This window comes from Condylostylus longicornis, unplaced genomic scaffold (assembly GCF_029603195.1).
Source record: "Condylostylus longicornis isolate FDR11 unplaced genomic scaffold, ASM2960319v2 ptg000003l, whole genome shotgun sequence".
Lineage (NCBI taxonomy): Eukaryota > Metazoa > Arthropoda > Insecta > Diptera > Dolichopodidae > Condylostylus > Condylostylus longicornis.
In genome coordinates, this window is record NW_026577972.1 from 1,038,817 (window position 1) to 1,063,197 (window position 24,381).

The following is a 24,381-nucleotide window of genomic DNA, read 5'->3' on the forward strand; positions in this document are numbered from 1 at the left end:
TTTTTGTATAATTACAGTTTTCCTAGAAATGATGAAATGAAATACATATATTTTCCTTTATAGAGTAAGGATTTGGTTACCAAAAAAATATATGAAGACGTCCCGCTGCCGTTGAATTCAGTAAGTAAAACAAAATATTAGCGTGAATTATTTAAATTCTAAAATATTTTGTTTTAGAAGGTAATAGTATGTGAAGCTCAATTGAAATGAATAAGGAAGAATACAACAACATACCATCCACTTCAGTGTGTGATAATTATCATATTAATTAAAATTTGTTAAAAATTATACTGTTTTAGAGTTATTAAAATTTATATGTAAGTATTTATATTTATTATTATAAATATTGTTTAGAGTTGTTCAGTAAAATTGTCAAACAGAACTGATAATATAAGAAATTTTTTAACAAGTTTGTTCATTTTCGAGGATCATAAAATATTGTGATATTAAAATACTTATAATTACAATTTATAAAATAAATTTATACAAAGAGAAAAAAATAATGAGATTTGTTTAAATTTGTTTTTTTTTTTTCAACAGATATCTAAAATGTAAAAATATTTTGAAATATTTTTTAGTTTTTACTTTGAAAAAAATTTTTCAACTTATCCTCCTTACAAATTACACGTACATATTTTATAGTAGAGGCCAGACAAGAAAATAAAATAAATACGCTCCTGTTACAACTTTGACAATGCTCGAAGCAAAGAAAGAGACAACTAGAAAAAATTCTGCTTCCTTTAGTATTTCTAATTTGTTGGTTAAAGCACTTAACAAGTAATGTAATCCGTTGTTAACTGTAATAACATTAAAATTTAAAAAACAAATTGTGCTAAATGAAGTAAAAATGCGAAAATGCGATCTTATTGTAATTTAATTTTTTTTTTAATTATATTGTTTTTATTTACAACAAGTATTCTTTATTTATAATTTTATACAGAAAATTGTTTTTTTTTTGTTTTTTTTTTTTTGTGGTATTTTTTGTACATATTACTATATATGATATTTTTATTTAATTGATGTTTTTGTTTTGTTAATTTAATTGATTTTTTTCAGCCGAAGTATATCAAATTGAATAAAAAAACTACTTGTTTTACATAATTTTTTTTATTTTCTTTGGCACTATATGCTAATCAATTCTTCATATCTCTGCAAATATTTTAATAATAAAATACATTATTTATCTATAAATATAAATTAAATTAGTTTTTTTTTGTATAATAAAAAATAATTGTTATTTCTTTTTAATTTTCTTTATAATAAATGCACATATTGTATATAATTTTTTTGCTTACATCATTTAAAAAATTCTTTTCATATAATTTAACATTTTTAATATTTTTTTTAATATAATGTATTATAATATGATATGTATATATATATATATATATAAATATATATGAATATTCCTATACTTATAAATACATATACATATATGCATACGTAGACTGCATTTTAAATATTTTTAACCCCATTTTTGAAATAGGCCAACCCGTTGACAACGACAATTAGAACCCCATAAATTGCAACGACATGAACTACTGTGACAGCAATCATGTGGTCTAAGATCACAATTTCCCCCACGTGGTACACATGATCTTCGTATAAAATATATTGATGGTGTACGCCTGTGCGAAAGATAAAGAAAAAAAATTAAACGGTTATTTTATTAAAAAAAAATCCAAAGAAAATTGTATGTACAGTCGAACCGCAATCGAATTGTATACGCAGTTGTAGAAGTAATACGGTTTTGAGAAAAACTGCTTTAAAGCAATCAAAAACTTTTGTTTCATATATGTATTTTTACACATAAATTTACACAAATAAATATTCACATTGGAAAGCTTCATTCATTAAAAGCATTTAGTTTAGGGAAAAAAATAGTTTGTGTATGTCTGTGCTCGACTGTATATCAAAATAAAATTTCGTGTTCGACTACTGCTCTTGCACACCCAGTTGTTAAAAGATTTTCACGCATGATTCAATAATACAACAAATAAAGATAAACATTTCTTTAGGTATAAACGTCTATTATATCACTATATAGTGCTATTTCCGACCTGTACTCGTATTATAGCACCATACAGGAAGTACTAAGATAGAGAACTAGTTATTTAAACTTTTTCTATTCAAATTTCTTTAAAATTTTTTATTAAAAAATTGAAGGCTGAAAAGGCGTGTAACACAAAAGTTAACAGTTAAAAATTTAATATAAAAATTTAATATACTAAAATTTGAATTTGTTTTTGCAACACAATCGTTTCATAGTGTCATATATGTATTTGAAGATAAGATATTCTTTCTATTAAGAAAAATAAAGAGACTTTTACATACTCAGTTTAGCACTGTCAAAAAGTACGCACATAAATACTGTTGCAATATGCGTAACATTTTTATTTTTAAATTTATATTGCGGAAAAATAAGTACATGTATGTGCTGATAATTTACTGGGCGGAAATCTTGTTTCTTACGGCGTTTACAGTGCCAGAGTTTATCAACAGTCGAGGCATATGACTGATGATGAAAATCATATAAAATATCTTATTGGTCGAGGTGAAAAGGGCCAAAAGTTCCCAACGCAAAAAGAATGGGAAAACTTTTATTTAAAACGAGATTAATTGAATAAATTGACTTTTTGCCGACCGCATTGTGTATATAATAAGGTAGGTGATGTGATGGCAACAAATTTTGCATATTGAGTTTTTGGTGGGAACGTACTTCTCGATGGTAGGGGAAGTGTGAATAAACTATTTTTAGAAACCTGTTGGTCTATCGGTCGGTCTATCTGTGTGTGCATGCGTGTGTCTCATGTTTGGCTTTTGGAACGATCAGGGCTGGGAAACCGAATTTACATTTTTTATTATATCTATGAGGTGGTCGGATGAGTAAGCGACAGGGAAAGCGTTGACCGTTTGTTCTATGGAACTTTCCAACGCCGCAACTGTGACAGCTGCCATCAAGTGCTCATTACACCTCCACGTGGTGACCACCGGGCAACGGAACCAAGTTCTGGCCAAGTAGTGAGTGCGAAACCCCTAGTCATAAAGGCTGACAACCTTATACTAGTATTCTTTTGTCGTGGAACCAACAAATACGCCTCGGATAATAAATAATCAGATCACACGGTATAGACCCAAGCATGCACTTAAGGATAATGATTTTAGAATTACGACATGGAATATACGTACAATGCTACAAGCAGGAAAGCTCGCAGAAATTTCTGATGAGCTAACTAAATACAGGATTAAAATAGCTGCCCTACAAGAGATTAGATGGCGAAACTATGGTAAGCTAAAGAAGAAAAATTACTCAATTTTCTATTCTGGAGGAGAAAGGAGTGACTACAATGGCACAGCTTTTTGGGTAGATAAAAAGACTAGAGAAAGCGTACTTGCCTTCGAACCAATAAACGAAAGAATAAGCTATTTAAAACTAAAAGGCAAATTTCAAAACATGTCATTAATAAATGTCTATGGCCCAACAGAGGATAGCGGAGAAGAAGATAAAGATTCTTTCTTCGAAGATCTAGATAAAGCCTACAGAAAAATTAGCAGACATGATATGATAATAGTTTTAGGTGACTTAAATGCAAAAATTGGAAAAGAAAGTTTTGTCAAACAGACGGCTGGACTACATTCGCTTCACGATGTTACAAATGAGAATGGAACCCGAGTATGCAATTTTGCGCAAAGTAACAATATGTGGATCAGCAGTATATCTTTTCCGCATAAACAGATCCACAAGCAAACTTGGAAAATGCCGGGGCAAAGAGGCGCAAATCAGATCGATCACGTGCTGGTGAGCAAAAGGCATGCGACTTCCATAGTAGATGTTAGAAGTCATAGAGGTGCAAATTGCGATTCGGATCATTATATGGTTACAACAAAACTCAGACAGCGATTGTCGAAAATTTCTAGCACAAATGGATATAGAAAAGTAAGATGGGACTCTGAGAAACTGGCCCAAAATGAAATTGTTGCCAAGCGATACGGTGAGAGTGTTGCCCAAAAATTGCGGCTGGATCCGAAAAGTGAGTTGAATGTATCATCTCATTGGGAGAACATAAAATCAGCCATAACACAAGCTGCAACCGAAACAGCCGGAAAAAAGCAGAGTCGGGAAAACGAATGGTATGATAATCAATGCAGAGAATTAAACAACAGCAAAAACGAAGCTTGGAAAAAATTCATGAATAGCTCCCGCCAAAACTATTATGAATACAAAGAAAAACGTAAAGTGGCAAAAAAATTTATGAAAAGAAAAAAAACCCTTTTTCTGAAAGACAAGATAAAACTAATCGAAGAGAAATCCGTGCAACAAAAACCCAGAGGAATGTATCAACTGGTAAAGCAGCAAACAAAATCTTTTCAACCCAGATTAAATATATGCAAAAATAAACAAGGTCAGGTTATCACTGAAGAAAAGAAAATTTTAGATAGATGGAGAGAATTTTTTAAGGAACTTCTTAACAAAGGCGCGGGCTCGCCAGCGGAAGAAGAACAACCACTTCATCTAGTTGATAATTTAGTCACACCTGTAACACTGATTGAAACAAGAAATGCAATCAAAAAGTTGAAAAATGGCAAATCAAGTGGAGAAGATTCTATCACTGCTGAAATGATTAAATATGGAGGAGATACATTAATACAAGAAGTGCATTTGCTCATGAGAAAGATTTGGGAGCAAGAAATTATTCCTGATGAATGGATGTCAAGCATCATAGTCCCAATCCATAAAAAAGGGGATAAAACCCGATGTGAAAACTATCGCGGCATTTCTCTTCTTAGCACGGTGTACAAAACTTTTACAAATATTTTGTACGAAAGAGTACAAATTTATGCTGAAGAAATAATTGCTGACTATCAGTGTGGTTTCAGAAGAAGCAAATCGACCACCGATCAATGCTTTGTTCTCAGTCAAATATTTGAAAAATTCCATGAATTTAGATTAAATTTACACTGCCTGTTCGTAGATTTTAAGCAAGCCTTCGACAGTGTTAATAGAAGTAAAATTGAAAACATTCTTTTAATGCAGGGTTTGCCAAAGAAATTGGTTAACCTAGTCCTCATGACGCTAAGAGGCACGAATGCTAAGGTAACAGTACAGGGTAAGGTCACCGATACCTTTGAAATTATATCTGGTGTGAAACAAGGTGATGCACTTTCCACAACTGTGTTCAACTTGGTTTTAAACTATGTCATCAAGGAAGTGAACCCTGGAGGTACCATACTAAACAAATCGGTACAAATATGTGCATATGCTGACGACGTGGTAATACTGGCGAGAAATGTCTTTGAATTGGAGCAAACATTTATCAAAATGGAAAAATTGGCAGAAAAAATAGGTCTAGCAATTAATGAAGAGAAAACAAAATATTTATTAAAATCAAGCTCTACCTCAGAAAGCAGAAGTCAAAGACTTATCATTGGAAATCATAGTTTCGAATGTGTTGACAGTTTTACCTATTTGGGAGTAAAATTTGATAAATATAAGGACACAGAAGTTGCAATACAAGAACGAATACACGCAGCAAACCGTGCATTCTACTCAAATATCAAACTGCTTAAGTCCAGTCTCTTATCAAGAAATGTAAAACTAAAACTATACAAAACTTTAGTAAGACCCGTTCTTAGTTTCGGTTGTGAGGTCTGGACACTGAAAGCGTCAGAAGTGAATCAACTTGCAATCTTCGAAAGAAAAGTTTTAAGGAAAATATATGGACCAGTACAAGAAAATGGGAGATATCGCATAAGATATAATCATGAACTTGAGTCGTTGAGTCAAAACTGCAACATAATAAAATTCGTGAAGGCTCAAAGAATCAAATGGTTAGGTCATGTAATAAGGATGTCAGACGACGCAGTAGTAAAAAAAAATATTCAAAGGTAATCCAGTTGGAAAGAGAAAACGTGGACGTCCTAGAAAAAGATGGCTTGACTCCGTGGAAGAGGATCTGGTTAGGATGGGTGTAGCTCATTACAACAGAGCTGCTCACAACAGGTCCGATTGGCATCGTATTTCGGAGGATGCATTGGCCCACCCCGGGCTGTAAAGCAAAGAAGAAGAAGAAGATTATATCTATGAAACGGATTGATGGAATTTTTTGAAATTTGATATTTGAGTTCTGGTTGTTACCGAAACTAATTGGTGAGTATTTTAGGGAATTCGGATGGCAAAAATAGAAACTCTACTAAGAGCCGAATTTATATTTTTCTAGGTATGTTAACTAAAAGCTTACTAACGCCCAAAAAATTGGACAGAAGTATACAAAAGGCACAATATTCTGTAACATTTTCACTAGACAATACAGATTGCGGTCGGTTATGTGCTGACATCAGATTTTTTTTTAAATATACTTACTTGTCAAGGTTTAAGTCTTCAGACAAATCATTATAGTTGATGTCATATATCATATTTGCGTTTTCTATAAATAAATGAAATATATGTTAATTATAATTAAGAACAAGAAAAAAATCGGTCCAAGAAAAATACATTGACTTTGTAATATTAGGAATATGTTATTAATAGACAATTCAGCATTGTAACTTGTATTTGCTTAATTATGTATTAATCCAATTTTTTGCTAAATATTACAAAGTCAGGAGTATTAATCGACTTTTAGCTTACCCGCTTTTGTAATACATGTATTCGGTTCTGCTAATAGCAAAAAAAATATTAATGCTTTTAAAGTTTTCTCATACATTTTTGTATGTATGATAAATATGTGTTTATTTAATCTGAAAAAATAAGAAAAAAATAAAAACTCAAATTAATTTATGATTTTATATATAAATTATGTTAAATTAAAATATTTTATTTTTTTTATTTAAAAGGTAAATATTCAGAAATATTTTAAAAATCACAAAAACTAAATAAAAAAACATAGCAAAATCCCTCACAACGTTCATGTATAAACCACATAAATATATAAATGTAAATTATGGGACATTCTTTATCGTACAACTGCATGTATACATAACGAAATTAAAGAAATGAATTGTTTGTTTACAAGCAGTTGTATCCTAATTCACAGACATCTTTGTATAAGACTTCACAATACACAATATACTAATTATACATACGGTGTATTGAAAATTGGTCATCGTACTTTTTGTTAAGAAATATACTCTTATAAAAAAGTTCATGGTGATTTGGGATGTTTGAAAAATTAAAACGATTAAAAATTAATACAGAAATTATTTTATTTCGTTTAAATATTAACAAAATTAAATTTCATGTTCTTACTAACTAGTTTCTAATTACAGGTAACAAATTAAATTATAAGAAATTACAGGTAGCAAAACATTTTTTAGGTGAAACAAAAATAGTAAATACATAAAACAATTGTTTTTAAAAAAAAAAAGTTAAATTTACTTTTTTTATTACCTTCAAAACATATTTACATAAAAACATCAAATTTTTATTCCATTTTTCTTAAAAGTAGTAATATTTGATGAGAAGACCTATAAACTTTGTCATATAAATATACGAGTACGTATGAATTAATCTAAATTACACAAAATTATTTAATTTTTGAGATTAAATTACTATTTAAATTTTTACAATTACGATTTACTTATTCAAATTGTTAAAATCTTAACATTAGAAGGTAATTAATTAAATTATATTTGCCATAGGCGACAGAATAGAATTTAAAGTCCTTGCAAATTAAGAATACTTCGTTGGTATCGAATTCCTTTTCCTAATTCTTGTATATATATATATTTATTCCTGATAACCTCGTTCTTTAGAAAGTAAATGTAGGTATAGCATTTACGTTCTTCTTTTCTCGTAAACTGTTGCTTCTGCATCCTTTGACGTAACACTTTCGGGACTATTCTATTTATATGATCAAATATACTGTGGCCCGGTAGTCGAGTGATAAAGTACTCAGGTATAGAAATTTTACAACCGGAGGAGCGTGAGTTCGAGTCCCACGGGAAATGCAATTAATTCATTACCATATTACTCCATCTAATATCTAATACTAATTTAAAAAGGGAAAGATGCCATAACTGACTCTGGGACAGACTATGACTTTAAGTTACCGTATTATCATATTAATTTATGGAAAATTTCAGTACAATGTGTTTTTCAAAATACTGTGTGTTTTATTTTCTTTTTTTTTGGAATTAAGTATTAAAGAATTAATATTAGAAAATATTGGTATGTCGGGAACATTTAAAATTGTATCAACCAAAGAGAACGGTGATTCTTATTTTACCAATTCCACGCAATGTTTCGGGTGAACAAATACAAATAAGTTTTTGTAAAACAAAAACTTTATCGTAGCCAAAACTGCTTTGGAACTTGAAAGTAGCTTATGCTTAAGTAATTGGTACTTTGCAGTAGATTTAAAAAAGTTTTTGGAATGATGTTTTTTTTATAAAAAGTTGGGTTGTAGTAGCTCTAAAATTAAGTAAGAATTATGTTTTTGGAAGTTAAACAGCGACGTACCGAATAACAAGATTATTATGTTCATTGCCACGTTCCGTGATGCCATGAAAATCACTATGTCGAGAAAGTAGCTATTAAAGGTAGCAAAAACGTTATTATTTCTTTAATATTCACTACATAGAGGCAGTTTATTTATTTATTTTTTTTTACCACGTTGTTGCAAATTTTAGTATTCGCTACGTTTTCGCCACTTTTTTTGTGTCAAAAAAGTTTTTGTGACTTTGTATTAGACATTAAAGTAACAAACAGCGCGGGTTTGCGACTAATTTTTGACCCAGTGGAAAATAGATGGCACATTGTCACTACTATTGCTGCTTAGGATAGAAAAGGTAACCTGATCACGAATACACAAGAACAACTTGCAAGATGGAGGGAACATTTCAACGAAGTAAACGAATTAAACCAAAGCACCCTAGAAAGGGAACCAGAGGATTACAGCAACATTGGCCACTTCAACAGGCCTCCATCCCAGAACGAACTAAGAGATGCAATTATGAGACTTAAAGACAACGAGTCCGCAGGTGCGGATGGAGTATCGGTTAAGCTGTTTAGGGTTAATCCTGATCTGACAGCTACAATACTCAGGCCCATGATAGATCACCCTGCTAAACACATTACTCAAAGTGCAGGGCCTAACTGTCATGGGCAAAAATGAACCAAAAATAAACAAGGTACTCAGAGAAGAACAAGCCGGATTCTGTAAAAATAGAAGCTGCATAGACCACTCTATTATAATAAAATTATAATAAAATAATCAAATCTCAATAATAATAGAACAATCCAATGAGTGGAGTAGCCATCTTTTTTGCACGTTCGTCGATTTCAAAAGTGCATTCGATAAGATAAAACATGAAACCAGCACAAATGCATTACACCACAAAGGTGCCCCCAGAAAAATTGTAAATATCATTAGGGCCATGTACGAGAACACGAGTTCCAGAGTATTGCGCGACGGCTAAGCTAAGCACACCTATCCAAATAACATCAGGTGTCAAACAGGGGCGTCCTCTATCACCGTTTCTCTTCATCGTAGTGCTTGGTGACATAATGAAAAAAGTAAATATGACGCCGAGGGGCATCAGGTGCCGGTTGATCAGCAGACTGGAAGACCTTGAGTATGCAGACGATATCTGCCTCTTAGTTTTAACACAAAATAAACATACTAGAGAAAGAAGCTGCGGGAATCGGCCTTAAGATCAATACCAACACAACTAAGTGCCTGAGAATAAACAATGAACCCCTTCAACTATAATACGAACCCCTACAACATGGATATGGTTGGGACACACATTGCGAAAATCAGGTAACACTATAGCCAGGCAAGCATTAGATTGGCAAGTGCTGGTCGGAAATAAAGCGTCTAGATCAAAATAGAGTGCGATTGAGAGGATTTGTTGAAGCTCAATGTTCCCTCCGGGAATGAACAAAGGAAAGAAAATCAAATATACGACTATATTTTATTTAAACATAATTAATTATATTTAAATAAAATATAGTCTATTAATATTTATAATTTATTCAATATAACGCATAACAATTCTATGTGTCCATATTAACATATATATTTTAGCTGCGTATAGACATATATAAAACTAATACAATAGGATTATTTTATAAAAATTCACATAGAAACTCTATTAAATTTCATCTTTTTTTGAGATAAAATTAAAATTTTTTTTATTGGGATATGAGATTTTTTTTCTCTAAGTTTTAGCTCTTTTAATTCTCTATAATTGGGAAAATTCTAAAAAATGTAAATTCATTATTAATTTTTGATGGATCGCGTTAGATGTCAAAAAATGATTTCGGTATGAGTTCCGATGCGATGGTATGTTTGCAGAAGTGAAATAATAACTTATTCTCATAATATAATTATATTTATGTATGTGTAGAGTATACTAACTTAGGTATGTAAAATTGAAAATTTGTTTTTGGTACAGCATCCTGTATTTAAGTAGACACCATGTCCCAGTAAGATTCAATTTAAAAAATTTTTAAATTAAAATTTCAGCTCTACGTGGTTTATTATCAAATATTATACAGGTGATGTGATATTGGTAAATATATATTTCTTTATTCTTTTCTTTATAATAGTTTTACACAATAATTGAAAAACTTTTTCCAACATACCAAAATTAAATTAAAAAAAAATAAAATTTCAATCACGAAATACACGATTTAATTTCTATATTTTCAAAAACTTTTCACATCTTTTATACATGGATATTGAATAGATAAATTATTTGTTATTGCATATTCTTCACCGACCGCATTGTTAATACAATAGGTATAGGTTATTTGATGGCAACAAATTTTCCATATCGACTTTTCGGTGGGAACGCATTTCTCCAACTGTAGGGAAGTGTAAATAAACTATTTTTAGCAACCAGTCTCAACGATTTTGTGAAATTTTATATGTAAGTTTATTTCGACTACGGAACGGATTGATCAACTTTTGGGATATATCAGGCCTTGTGAACTGAACCTTTTAATGCTCCTGTTTTACATTTACATTACTTGAAATTTCATAAATAAGCTTTAATCGAACTTACGCGGAACGTTCTAGCTTTTGAAATGAATCAGTTTAGTCAATTAACTATTATTATTATTATTATTATAAATATTTTGTGTCATCCGCAAAACTAATTAGTCTACAATCCGCTACAGAACCCGGTGGATAAAAAACAGTGGAACCAAATGGTAACAACTAATAAACAAATCTCCTTATATAAATCCTATAAATCGCTTTATACATGTACTAATACTTAAATCTTAAGCTTTATTTGTAAAATAGTTTCAAAAGTGCATGTAGAAACTATTTTTGTATTTCAAAATGAATAAATAGAAATTAAAAAAAATGATGAATTAAAACTGACAATATATTAACAAGATTTTGTGATTCTAAAGTCTAATAGTGCAAACAAGTTTTTAATCCTAAAAGTTTTTAAATTCTTTAAAGTAGATCTAATATCTTCAACAAAGACCTAATAATTTCATTACGCCCTCCTGAATTAGATTACTCTTAATATTTAATAATTTTTTACATTAAATATTTTTTGTTTTTTAATAAACAAAAAAAATTCTTTATTTAAAAATGATGATGAAATGCGTTTTTTTATAAACCGATTTTAGGTCTTACTTTTTTTTTTGTAAAAGGACTAAAAAATATATAGGAATCAAATTGACGACAAGATATAAAATATGCCATGCCGCACACAAACAATATGGTACATGATTAAAAAATTTTCAAGGATAATTTTTTTCAATTTTTTTTTTCTTGTTTTTCTTTTTCTAAATTTTCCTCACATGTCAAAATCCGCACACACAGCACACATATAAAAAAATATAGTGAATATTTTCTGTTTTTCTTACGTTTATACATTCATTTATACAAACGTATATATATATATATATATATATATATATAAGAATCTATATACTGTGATAACGTCGACGTGTGATAACGTCGTATAATATTGAACGCTCATAAGTATGCTTTGAAAATCACGTACTTTTGAAACTTTAAATATTTGAAAAACAAAAAAAAAGTATAAAGTGATGAAATAAAATTAAATAAGGTGAAGAAGCAAAATAAAAAGGAATGATGCGAGAAAAGCGGGTATTCGAATAATTTATGGAAATAAATGAAAGTCGAAGATGTGGCACATTAATGATATATAAAAGTGATAAAAACCAATTTATTATAAGTACCTATATACACACATATATGTATATGTATAAATAACCAGTGATGTTTAATTAATTTTGAGTTGTTTTTTTGGAGGTAATGTAGAAGATAATTTTTGTACACGTACCCTTTGTATACTCAATTTGCCTTACGTTTTGTAATTCTAAGAAATAATGGTCTTAGATATACGTTAAATTCACGTGTGTGATTTTGATCGTTGTCGAATTCTGAATTGATTTAGCTTTGTCCGCTCGTCCCAACGATAACTTAAAAATTAATTGATGTAAATTCACCAAGTTTTCACAAATGATTTACTATAGAAAATGCCAAAGCTCTTTTTAAATTGGATATGATCGGGTAGTTGCCAGGTACTTGTTCAGGTAGTTGCCATACAACTTTAAAAATTATTTGACTATATATTAGAAACTATAAAAGTTTTGGTATTGAAATTTCGCACAAGCAAATATATTAGTAGGGTCAATTTGTTTGATAAAAGTCGTTGAAATTGCTGGGCTCCTTCTGGTAGCTGCTATACAACTTCAAAATTTATTTAACTATATCTCAAAAACTATAAAAGCTATTATATTGAAATATCACACAAGCAAATATATTAGTAGGGTCAATGTGTTTGATAAAAGTCGTTGAAATTGCTGAGCTCTTTCTGGTAGCTGCCATACAACTTCAATAGTAGTATGGCCATTTCTTAGAAAATATTGAAAATACAGTACTGAAATTTTGTACAGATTAATATGGTAACTTAAAGTTATAGTCTGTTCCAAAGTCACCTATGACATATTTATTCGCAATTTCGTACGGTTATCACAGAGTTGACTTTTTTTTCTTGACTTTCAAAATACAGTAAACGGTATTAATACACAGTTTATAAGTGTGAATTACTGAATTGAACAATTGCTTTTTGGAAGCTTAGCATTTTCAATATAAATTATATTTTATTAATTTTTGTGTCTTCTATATGACATATAAGAAAATTAATTTCAAAATAATAATCATTAAAATATAAACAAGGCACGAGATCTTAATTCGTTATATAAAAAATGAATTCATCCTATAATTTCTCATCATTTCTTGAAATGATGAGAAATTATTAATTACTTTTAAGGAATTTTGTTTTTACAACACGACAACTCAGATAAATTTCAATTTTATAACAGTTTATAGAATCTCTTCTTCGCTCTTTTTGAAATATTAAAATGTTTACCTCCCTTTAAATTTCTCGACACTAAGAATTTTAATTAAATTTCTATGAAGATAAAATGTGTAACAATGGGAGTCTTCGGTTACGTACATCTACATTCCACATATTCTACATTTTAAACTTTTACATATTAGATTTCTAAGCTAATATACTTATAAGTAAAAATTTTTCAATTAAGTTTCTTAATTTTAAGCTTCTTCATCTAAATTTTTTATGTTTATATTCGCAGTCTATACAAACTGTGAAGCTTCTATATTACAATCTCATCAGTCGTTCGAAAAATGACATATAACTGACAAATGTTATGAAAATTAAAATTTGGAAATTTTAAAATTTCAATTAAAAAAAACATGTAGTTATTAGAGATTTGCGTTATATGTCTGAACTTTCTTTATCTAACACCGCAGAGTGAACTACCGACTAAGCACTTTATCACAACGAGTAATTTCTGAACAATCTACATATTTTTTCCATGCGTATACAGCGCGTACAAATTTAATTGTTAAAAGTTAAACTATTCTAGAACTGAATTTAACGAAAACAATATTTTGTTCTTATATACATAGCATTTAGGTATATGTAAATTAAATTAAACAGTTATAGAAAATTGTATGCCAGTAGACAAGCCTTGACTTTCAAAATGCAGTAATATGGTATTAATACACAATTCAGCAATTCACACTTGTAAGCTAAAATATGTATTAGTACTGTGTTATTGTATTTTGAAAGTAAAGGAATGTTTTTCAAAATGACTTTAAATTTCTCCAAAACGAATGCAAAATATTATAATGGCATTAAAAAAAAAATGTGGTTCGACTATATTTTTATATTTCCACCACTGAGTGTAGAATTTCCACCACTGACTGTAAAATGATGCAGAATTTTTTGTTAGATAAGGATAATAAATAAAATTTTCTTTTGTTTTCCTTAAATATCTTATTTGTTTTATATTTTTTCTTTCAACGAAGTTATATACATATATAATTCAATTAATTTTTAAAATTTAATAATTTGAGTTTTTTCCTTACTTTTATCTTTTACGAAATATACATATATATCTTCTTTTTGGTTACGAATTTCTTATCTATATATGTGCAAATGGATGACTGGATCATGGTTATGTGTGTGAAGAACCCTATGTTGTAATTTATCAATCGACATAAATTATCTATAGACTATTATTTATGTATATGCATATATATACACAGGTTGATTCAGTTATCAGTGACATATTGTATACCATCATTTAGAGCATCAAAAATGTGAATAATTTTTGTTCAGACTAGACATCAAACCTCAACAGTTTCCGAGGTACAGAGATTTTAAAGAATTTTCACGAAATTTCTACTTCTCCCTCTTCGTCATTTTTTTGCTCATAATCTCCGGTTCTGAAGAAGATATAGAACCCTGGTGACAAAACTTGTGAGACCTTTTTAGCACAAAATGTATAATTTTTAAAAATTATACATTTTGTTACGCCAACGTGCCGAGGAAGTTTTTATGAGGGAATTAAATTTAAAAATAACTTTGTAAGAATAAAAATTTTAAAAAGTTGGCTATATAATGTATATATATGTATGTATCAAATAATTGTTATTCGATAAAAATTATTTTAAAAAAAAAAATGTTATCAGTTCAATTTTACAAATTGTAATACCCTTTATTATGATCGGCGAGCGAATGGTTATGCGAGTCGAATGGACTATGTGAATTGAATGATATTTTAAATTATCATCGACGAATGCTTTCATTCGCCAGATCCAAAATGTTGCTACCACAAGACATCAGGAAACCATACATATGTACAATTTTTTTGGGTTTTTGGAAAAAAAATTGAATTTTGTTATCCTTTAGCAATTATCGGGTTGTTGTCCATTAATTTATTTAAATGCCCGAATTGTTTTTGGTTTGTTTTTTTTTTCACGCTCAAGTTAATATTAAACAATCAGTATTTTTTATAATAATTTGTAGAATTTTATGAATGTACTTTATAAATAGTTTAAATTTTTCCATTATATCACTATAAATACTATAATATCCAATAAAAAAGCACTTATGTATTAATTTGATTTTTAGTTTCATTCACCAAGCTTGTCACACAGAATTTTTATTCAACAGATTTGACAGCTCATTCGCCTAAAATTTAGGCGAATTCGCTAATCATTCAAAAATTCAAATTCGTCAAAAATTTCATTCGCTTCACCGATCAAAATAAGGGCCTAAGTATTAAACAATTTTTCATTCGGTATAAACCGACAGAATAATATCCTGCACTTTGACAATCTGAATTGAAAAATTTGTTTTTGAAATATCTGGAAATGGCTTTCATTTTTAAATGACAATTACTCGAACCTGTTAAACCATTCATTAGAAATGTCCTGATAGAATTATATCTGACTTAAAAGTGGACACAAGACTGCCAAGTTTCATAAATGCAGTTTTAATATTTTTGCAAATATTTAAAATTTTCTTTTGGAGTTGTATGGTATCTATTCGAACTTGTCAAGTATTTCCAACAAAACTTCAATATATAGGATATATGTGACCTATAATTGGACACACGACGCCAAATTTCATGAATGTAACTCTATTATTTTTTTAAATATTTTAAATTAGCTTTTTGAGCTCTATGGTAGTTACCCGAACTTGTTAAGCAATTCCCCCAAAATTTCAAGGTTACATCTAACCTGAAATTGGACACATGGCTGCCGAGTTTCATGAATTTCGCTTTAATATTTTATCAAGTATTTAAAATATTATTTTGGAGTTGTATGGGACTTACACGAAACTATTAAGTCATTCCACTAAAACTTCCAAAATATATTTGACTTTTAATTGGACACACGGATGCCAAATTTCATTAATCTAACTCTATTATTTTTTTGAATAATTTAAATTCAATTTTGGAACTCTATTGTGGCTACCCGAACCTGTTAAGCCATTCCACCAAAATTTCAAGGTTCCATCTGACCTGCAATTGGACACGCGACTACAAGAGTTTCATTAATCTAGCTTTATTATTTTTCCATATATTTGAAATTAATTTTTGGAGTTGTATGGCAGCTACCCAAACCAGTGCAGCTATTCCATTGAAATTTTGAGAATATATGTAGAACAAACTTCGACACACTTTTACAAAATTTAATATTAATATCTCTATTAGTTTTTGAAATATTTAAAAAATCTCGTTTGAGTTGTATAGTAGCTACCCGAACCCGTTGTCCGAATTGGTCTAATTACAATAGTAGCCGTCGCTGGCAAAAAAGCAACAACTTGTGAAAGTTTGGTGTCGATTGCATTATTTGTTTTTGAGTTATGGTGCGATCGGACGATCGGACGGAGGGACATATCTTAATCAACGTAAAATTTTATGCTGAGCAAGAATATATATATGTTATAAACTCCACTCCAAAGTGAAGGTGCATGGTAAAATAAAGTTGGGTCAAACTAATGGTAAAAATTTTGTTTTACGGAAGTAAGTTTCTAGTAAAGATCTATGTACATATTAAATTTCAGCTAGATAGATAGAATTAAGAGTGTAGAAGTTTTGTAAATTTGTAAACATGTCCACAGACGGACGGACGGACAGAGTGAAACTTATAAGCACTCTTTTTCAAAAAATTTCTGGAAAAGTGCTATAAAGAAAAACCATAATTGAATTTTCTAAGAAGCTTTAAATTTACTGTATTACTACAGCAACAGTTGCATTATGTAAAAAATTTAGGCTTTTATTAAAACAAATGCAAGTGATAAACAATCTAAAATAATTCTTTTTAAAAATTTATAAAATTTTTTGAATAAATAGAAAAAAAATATGAAAATATTTAATTCCATGCGTGTCATAGAAAATTTGGAACGTGCCAATCATTTGTCATCTAGAATATAGAAGCTTGAAATAAACAATTTTTTGAAAAATTGATAAAGAGCTTAAAATCAACTTGTTTTTTTTTTTGTGTATTTTATGTTCTTTTGGAAACACAAGCGTATTCGAACTTTAGAAAAACTCCAATTTTTTTCATTTTGTAATTTTTTTTTCAATTTCCTCATTCAAACAAAACTCATTTCGTATTAAATTTTAAGAAATTTAAAATAAAAAATTTTTCTTATAGAATTTTGCCCAGTTTTTTAAATTAACCTTAATTAGAATCATTAATCATTTAAAAATTTTTAAGAGTACAGGCAGATACGAGTACAGGAAAAAATTATCTGTAGTTCAAAAATTTAAAGGCCTTAATAAAATATTTATAAACTCAAAAAATTATCACTAAATTTGATTTTTGCTTATTTTACGTCCTGTAATTTGTAGAGAAAAACTTCTATTATTGAATTTTTTTTTTTTGAAGATTTTTCTACAAATAAACCTTTTTACAGGTTGCTGTGAGTATAATATGAAAAAAAAAAAAATTCATTTTCGCTTACGACAAAATTATGACTTGTAAGACATTTTTTGTCTCGTGGCCGCATACAAATATATTTTATATGTTTTTACAGTTTTATTTATAATTTTTCAAAAAAAAAAAATCTTTTTTTCACCATTTTCACCTTATTTATTTTTTATAATTTATTAATATTTTTTCTACTTACATATTTTTGTTTATTTGTTTACTATTTTTTTTGTTTCCTGTTCTGTTGCTCACGAAATTTCCCTTTTGTTATTTATTTACTTTTTATTTATAAGAAAATAACAAAACACAAAAAGAATGGAACACACAGATGGGGGAAAAGTCTGAATGAAAAAAATAAAAATTCAAAATTTTGTATTAAAAAACTGAATTAGGAAAAAAAAACAAAAAGACAAAATAAAAGTTTAATACCACTTTTATTTACCGCACAAAAAAGAAAAAAAATCTTTTTATACAATTTTTTTCAGAAAAGGATCAGAAAAGAACAGTTTTTGGAGTTTTGTCGAAAAATTTTGAAAGATGAACAAGAATTAGGGAGGAGGAACGTAGGATAGGGAGGAGGGAGCGAAGCAACAGGAAAAAAAATAGGAGATTTTTTCGTCGTAAAAACAAAAAAAAGCGTTTTTGAAAACGATGACAGCCGAATGGTCGACGTTATGAAAGGCGGCAGCGGCAACGAAAGTGGCGGTACGTTAACGGAACTTTTTTTTTAATTAATTTTACAAAATTAATTACAAACAAAAAATTGATGTGTAATAACACGTACGAGATTCAAAAAATATATACAAAAAATATTTTTATGATTTAAATGTACACATATATAGTAAATATATATATATTTTTTTATTTTCTTCCTTTTCAATAATATTTACAATTCAACAGCTTACAAAGTACTAGTGTATCATTTAAAATGAAAGCAACATGTTTTTATTGCCCAAAATTATCTTTGCATCGCATATACACAAAGCATACATATATACATAAATATTGAGTGTGCAATGATAAGAGATATGCGCAAAAAAGAATAGAGTTGGGTCAAACCAATGGTTTGTATTGTAGCACTTTTCCCTTCAACAAGTGAAAATTATGCTTTTAAATACAGTGTACGTACTTAACTAACACACTATTAAAATTATTTTCATTCATATACAAAACTCTTTCTAGGATTGCATATATTAAGAATGATGCATATATGCAGTCTTTGAAATAAAGCAAAAATTAATATAAAGAGGGGTTAACTTAATGCTCGATTTTAAGGGTTAATTGCGTGAGGTAAGAAAAATAATTATATTTTTTAATGTCATGGAATTTATCGTTAACTTTTTGGGTTTATAAAAATTTGAAAAAGCTTGCGGTTTCGGAAATATAAGGTGCCAAAAATTCAAATTTTACAAATTTCAAGAGGCGATAACTTGAGAGGGGGTGGAGATGGAAAAAAATTTTCTTCTAACGAAATAAAATATTTGTTAATGTCTAAACGCCCCTAAAGCTTCTACATGCTGGGGTCTAGAAGAAAAACGACATCAAAAATTTGGAAAAAAGGACGTTAGACAACGGTAAATTTGAACGGCCATTTTGTTTTTCTAAAGTCTAACTATAATATACCGCGCTAGGGGAAGCAAGCCGCTACCTTTCTGCGTTTGCAAAATTTCAAAAATGCTTATGGTTTTATTGCAACAAATATTTAAAAAAGGCCATTTTTAAGGTTTTGGGGGAGTATAACTTCTAGAGGGGGGGAGATAGGTAAAAATTTTGTTCTACGGAAATAAGTTTCTAGTAAAGATCTATCTACGTATTAAATTTCAGCTTTCTATCTTCAAGGGTGTAGAAGTTTTGTCAACAAAAAAGTGTCCACGGACGTACGGACGGACAGAGTGAAACTAATAAGCACTTTTTTTCAAAAAATTTTTTGGAAAAGTGCTAAAAAATATGGAAAAATATGAAACGCAACAATAACAATATAATATCCTACAATATTTTGAATATATCATAATATGTACATGCATACATATTTATAACATAGAGGGATTGTATTATTATATGTATATACATATATTTACTAGAAACTCCTAGCGCGAATCGCACTAAGTTCAAATATGTTCAAATCAAGAAATCAAGCTACTATCCCATGTCTTAAAAAATCGTATGGGCTTGAATTTATAGACCTACATAACAGTATGCTGGTATCAGATTTACTGTTTTCAAGTAACAGTTGCACAAACACAAAATTTTGAATATAAAAACCAAAAAATTTTCGAAAAGTGCTAATTTGTTATGTTGAAAAAGTCGGCAATTTTTTTTGTATGTATTCTACATCTACATCTATAACTTTGCTATACATAACTTTCACGACACGCGTGCCCTTTTGCAGGCAAACTGATAAATTATTTAATTGACAAAAAACTTTCCTAACACAACTTTCCCATAGCTTCAACAACTTCGAAGTTATAATTGATATTCGCCAGATAGAATTTTGTTGTTACGATTTTATAACCCTCCAAAACTAGCCCTAGACGCCGGGTCCCCCCTCCCCACTGACCAATTTTTTTTCCTGAAAAAACTCCAATGAATCATCCTGTTTTTTGTGAATAACAATGAAATGTTTTTTTATGAATAACATTTTATGGGAAAAGTTCTGCAATGTAAAATAAAAAAATTATAAAAAATGTAAAGAAAGGTTTACTCTGTTCTCATCTTTCAGTATAACATTATTTCATGTGTATTATTTACGATTCATTAGTTTGCAGAAAATTTCAAATAACATTATAATAACAATAATATGTAGTAAGTTAAGAATGAATAATGTGTAATTGCTTACGCTTATTCAATTTGTTGTTTTCTGTATATACTTCATACAGCGTTACCATATTGGTTTCAAAGGTAATCTGGAAAATTTCGCCAAAAGATTAGGAAAACTTTGTAACGTAAAAAAAATAAAGTTGTGTCAAACCAATGATTGTAATTTATCCCTTCAATAAGTGAAAATACTGCTTTTAAAAACAATCTAGCGATGTACTACAATATTAAAATTACTATCATTTATATGCAAATATATTTTTAAAATTGCATACTTTTGAGATGAGCAATGGCCAAAAAAAAGTTGCAAGAGGGGTTAACATAAAGCTCCAATCTAAGGGTTAATTGTGCGAGTTAACAAAAATAATTATACTTTTTAATGACGTGACAATTACCGTTAGCTTTCTGTATTTATAGAAATTTGGAAAAGTTTACAGTTTTGAAAATATAAGGTGCAAAAAATTCGAATTTTAGAAATTTCGAAAGGCGATAACTTGAAATGGGGTAGAGGTGCAAAAAAATTTTCTTCCCACGAAAAGAACTATTTATAAAAGTTATTTAGGGTTTAGAAAAAGAACGATATAAGAAATTTGGAAATAATGGATGGTAGATTAGAGAAATTTGAACGGGTACTTTCCCTTTTTAGCACTTCTTCAAAAAATTTTGTAAAAAGTGCTTATTAGTTTTACTTTATCCGTTCGTCTGTCCGTCCGTGGACAGAAAGTTTAAATTTAAAATGTACATAGATGTTTACTAGAAATTAATTTTCGTAGAACAAAATTTTTACCTATCTTCCCCTCTCTAAAAGTTATAGCCCCTCAAATTCTTAAAAATGTTATTTTTTAACTATTTATTGCAGCAAAACCATGAACACTTTTAAAATTATACGGCATACCATACTTAAACTTAAAAAAAATAAAATGGCCGTCAAAATTTACCGTTATCTAAAGTTTGTTTTTTCTAAATTTTTGATATCTGTTTTTGCTTCTACACCGTAAGTTGCAGGGCCTGAAATTTTAGCAGCTCTTAGAGATTAATAAAGCATTATATTAAGGCCTCTTTAGATTTTTTTTTTGTTTTATTTCAAAGACTGCATAAACTGTTCATCCTAAATGTATGCAACTCTTGAAATAGTTTCGCATATAAATGAAAGTAATTTTAACAATGTAATACAAAGCGGTATTTTCATTTGTTGAAGGGAAAAGTGCTAAATTACAAACTTTTGGTTTGACCCAACTTTATTAAAGTTTAAGTTGGTATGCCACGGTAGAAGAATCCAACGAATTTCAAAAATGTTTATTAGTTTCACTTTGTCCGCCCGTCCGTCCGTGAACAGGTTTACAAAACTTTTAAACTCTTTAAGAAAGAAAGCTGAAATTTCGTACGTAAATAGATCTTTACATAGAAACATATTTCCGTAGAAGAAAATTTTTACCCATCTTCCCTTCTCTAAAAGTTATAGCTCCTAAAACCCCTAAAAATGCCATTTTGAATTATTTACGACAGTAAAACCATAAGCATTTTCCAAATTTTGCAAACGTTGGAAAATAGTGGCTTGCTTCTTCTATCGTGGTATGCCATATTTGAACTTTAATAAAACAGAATGGCCATTAAAAGTAACCGTTACCTGAAAGCCGTCTTTTCCAACTTTTTGATCTCGTTTTTCTTCTAGACCAAAAGGTTTAAGAAACTGAAATTTTATCAGCTTTTAGACACTAATAACTAGTTGTTTTCATTAGAAGAATGTTTTTCCACCTTTATCACCTTTCCAGTTATCGCCTTTCGATATTTGTAAAATTCGAGTTTTTGGTACGTTATATTCCCGAAACTGTAAGCTTTTTCGAATTTTTATAAATGCAAAAAGTTAACAGTAAATACCATGCCATTAAAAAATATAATTATTTTTCTTAACTCACACAATAATTATTAACCATTAAATTGGAGCTTTATATTAACATCGCTTTCAATTTATTTCTGGCATTTTCAGACTATTGCATTTATAAATATTTATCAAAATAACTTAAATAGAAAAAAAACTGATTTTTTGATAATCACAAATTTTTAAATTTTTCAAAATAGCTAATTTTGAATTAGCAACAATGTGACTTTTTAAATGTTTCGTTATCCAATAGCTGTTCTTATACGTATAATAATACTCGTACTAGAATCGCTAAGTAATAAAATAATTTTATTTGTTGTTTAAAATTTAATTTTAATTTAAATTTATTGATGCTGTATGTGATGAAATATGTTTTGCTATCAAATATTACTAGTTTTAAGATAAATGGATTCAAAATTTTATTTTTTTATGTAAATATGTTAAGTAGTTAATAAAAAAAGTGAGATCAAAAATATTTTTTAAGTATTTACAATTTTTGTTACCTTTGATTTAATTTTTTTATTATTTAAATGAATAAAATAATTTCTGTATAATATATATTTTGTATTTTATCGTTTTATTTTGGAAACATCTCAAATCTCCATAAACATTTATAATTCATTCAAAATAATGAAATAAAAGGTGTCCCAAAATTAACGCACGAAGTAATTTTGATAGAAAACATGCAGGTATAATTAAAAATTGGGAATTTTTATAGATTTTTATAGTATACAGTATAGAGTTACGAGTATGTATATAGAATAGCATATCAGACAAATGGTCTCCACGACTTTGCTGGCACATACGTGTTCTTTTGTTGAAATTTTCCATGATTGTTTTGCATAAATGTGACTGAATTTCGTTGGTACAGTGCTCAATTTCCTCTTTCGTGGTTGGTCGTGGACTTGTTGACATAAATCTTAGATTTCAAAATACTCGAAAGATAAAAATCCAATTCATTTGTTAAAGGGAAAAGTGCTACACTACAAACTATTGGTTTGATCCAACTTTATTGATACTAGTTTCAAAGCTCTATTTTGTAATGATTGTAAATTTGAGCAATAAATTTTTGTAGCATTTGAAATTCTTACTTTTGATTACTTGATGTGATTCTTCCAAGATAAGTTATTTTGAAAATGTATACCAAGATATTTAACAGCATCTGTTTTTTGAACAGGTTTGCTTTGTACAAAAATTTGAAAATTCATATCGTTAGAAGGGTGAGATCTAAATGGTATTAATCTGTTTTTGTTAACATTTAAAATTTACCGGTTTAAACGTAAATTTTATTAATATTAATAAATTCTAATATTAATGATGCATCTCGTTCAATTTGCGTTTTTAAAACTGAATTTTGTTTACATGGGTAAAACGTACATATATCCTCGGTAGCAAACATAATTTAAAAAAATTTATATATATTTTAAGTAACAGCGGACCCAGTGCGCTTCTCTTAGCAACACCATATTTTACAAGTACAGGGCCGCTTTGGGAGTTGTTTTTTTGAACAAACTCATCCGCTTGGTTAGATAACTTCGAAAAATATTCATTTCTTTGACAACAATTCCAAAAAATTTTAATTTATTTACCAATATTAAATGTTCTACAAGTTTTAAGGCTTTATAAGTCATAAAACACAGCTGCGACACCACATGAATATATTTACCCAATCCATCGCGTATGATATTAACGACATTTAGAAAAGCTCACTCAGTACTAGAGCCTTTCCTGAACCTAAATTGATGGCTACATAACATACTGTCTTGATTTTCTAAATACTTTCACTGTTGGTCGTTAATTAAAATTTCAAAAAGTTTATGAATTACATACATATATAGATAAAACTGCCACAGGTTTAAAATTACCAGACGAGCTATGTGTTAGCACCAATAACTTTAGTAATTGGAATGACTTTAAGAGTTTTTAAAATATCGGGATATA

The 24,381-nt window shown here is 29.0% G+C and overlaps 1 protein-coding gene across 1 annotated transcript; it reads right to left on the reverse strand.

Moving 5' to 3' along the window:
* Positions 1-1,167: 1,167 nt before the first annotated feature.
* On the reverse strand, positions 1,168-18,650 carry LOC129606581 (U8-agatoxin-Ao1a-like). Its single transcript, XM_055516968.1, has 5 exons — positions 18,532-18,650; positions 17,947-18,088; positions 6,629-6,738; positions 6,362-6,425; positions 1,168-1,628 (listed from the first exon to the last, which is right to left on the reverse strand). The coding sequence occupies exons 3-5, from the start codon at positions 6,702-6,704 to the stop codon at positions 1,466-1,468; spliced, it is 303 nt and encodes a 100-aa protein (XP_055372943.1). The 5' UTR covers positions 6,705-6,738; positions 17,947-18,088; positions 18,532-18,650; the 3' UTR covers positions 1,168-1,465.
* Positions 18,651-24,381: the final 5,731 nt, after the last annotated feature.

Excerpts from the sequence above, each read along its gene's own strand:
- LOC129606581 (XM_055516968.1), bottom strand. The coding sequence starts at position 6,704 with ATGTATGAGAAAACTTTAAAAGCATTAATATTTTTTTTGCTATTAGCA. Across the intron at positions 6,426-6,628 it reads TACATGTATTACAAAAGCGG|AAAACGCAAATATGATATAT; the intron begins GTAAGCTAAAAG and ends ATTTATTTATAG. Across the intron at positions 1,629-6,361 it reads GAAGACTTAAACCTTGACAA|GCGTACACCATCAATATATT; the intron begins GTAAGTATATTT and ends TCTTTCGCACAG.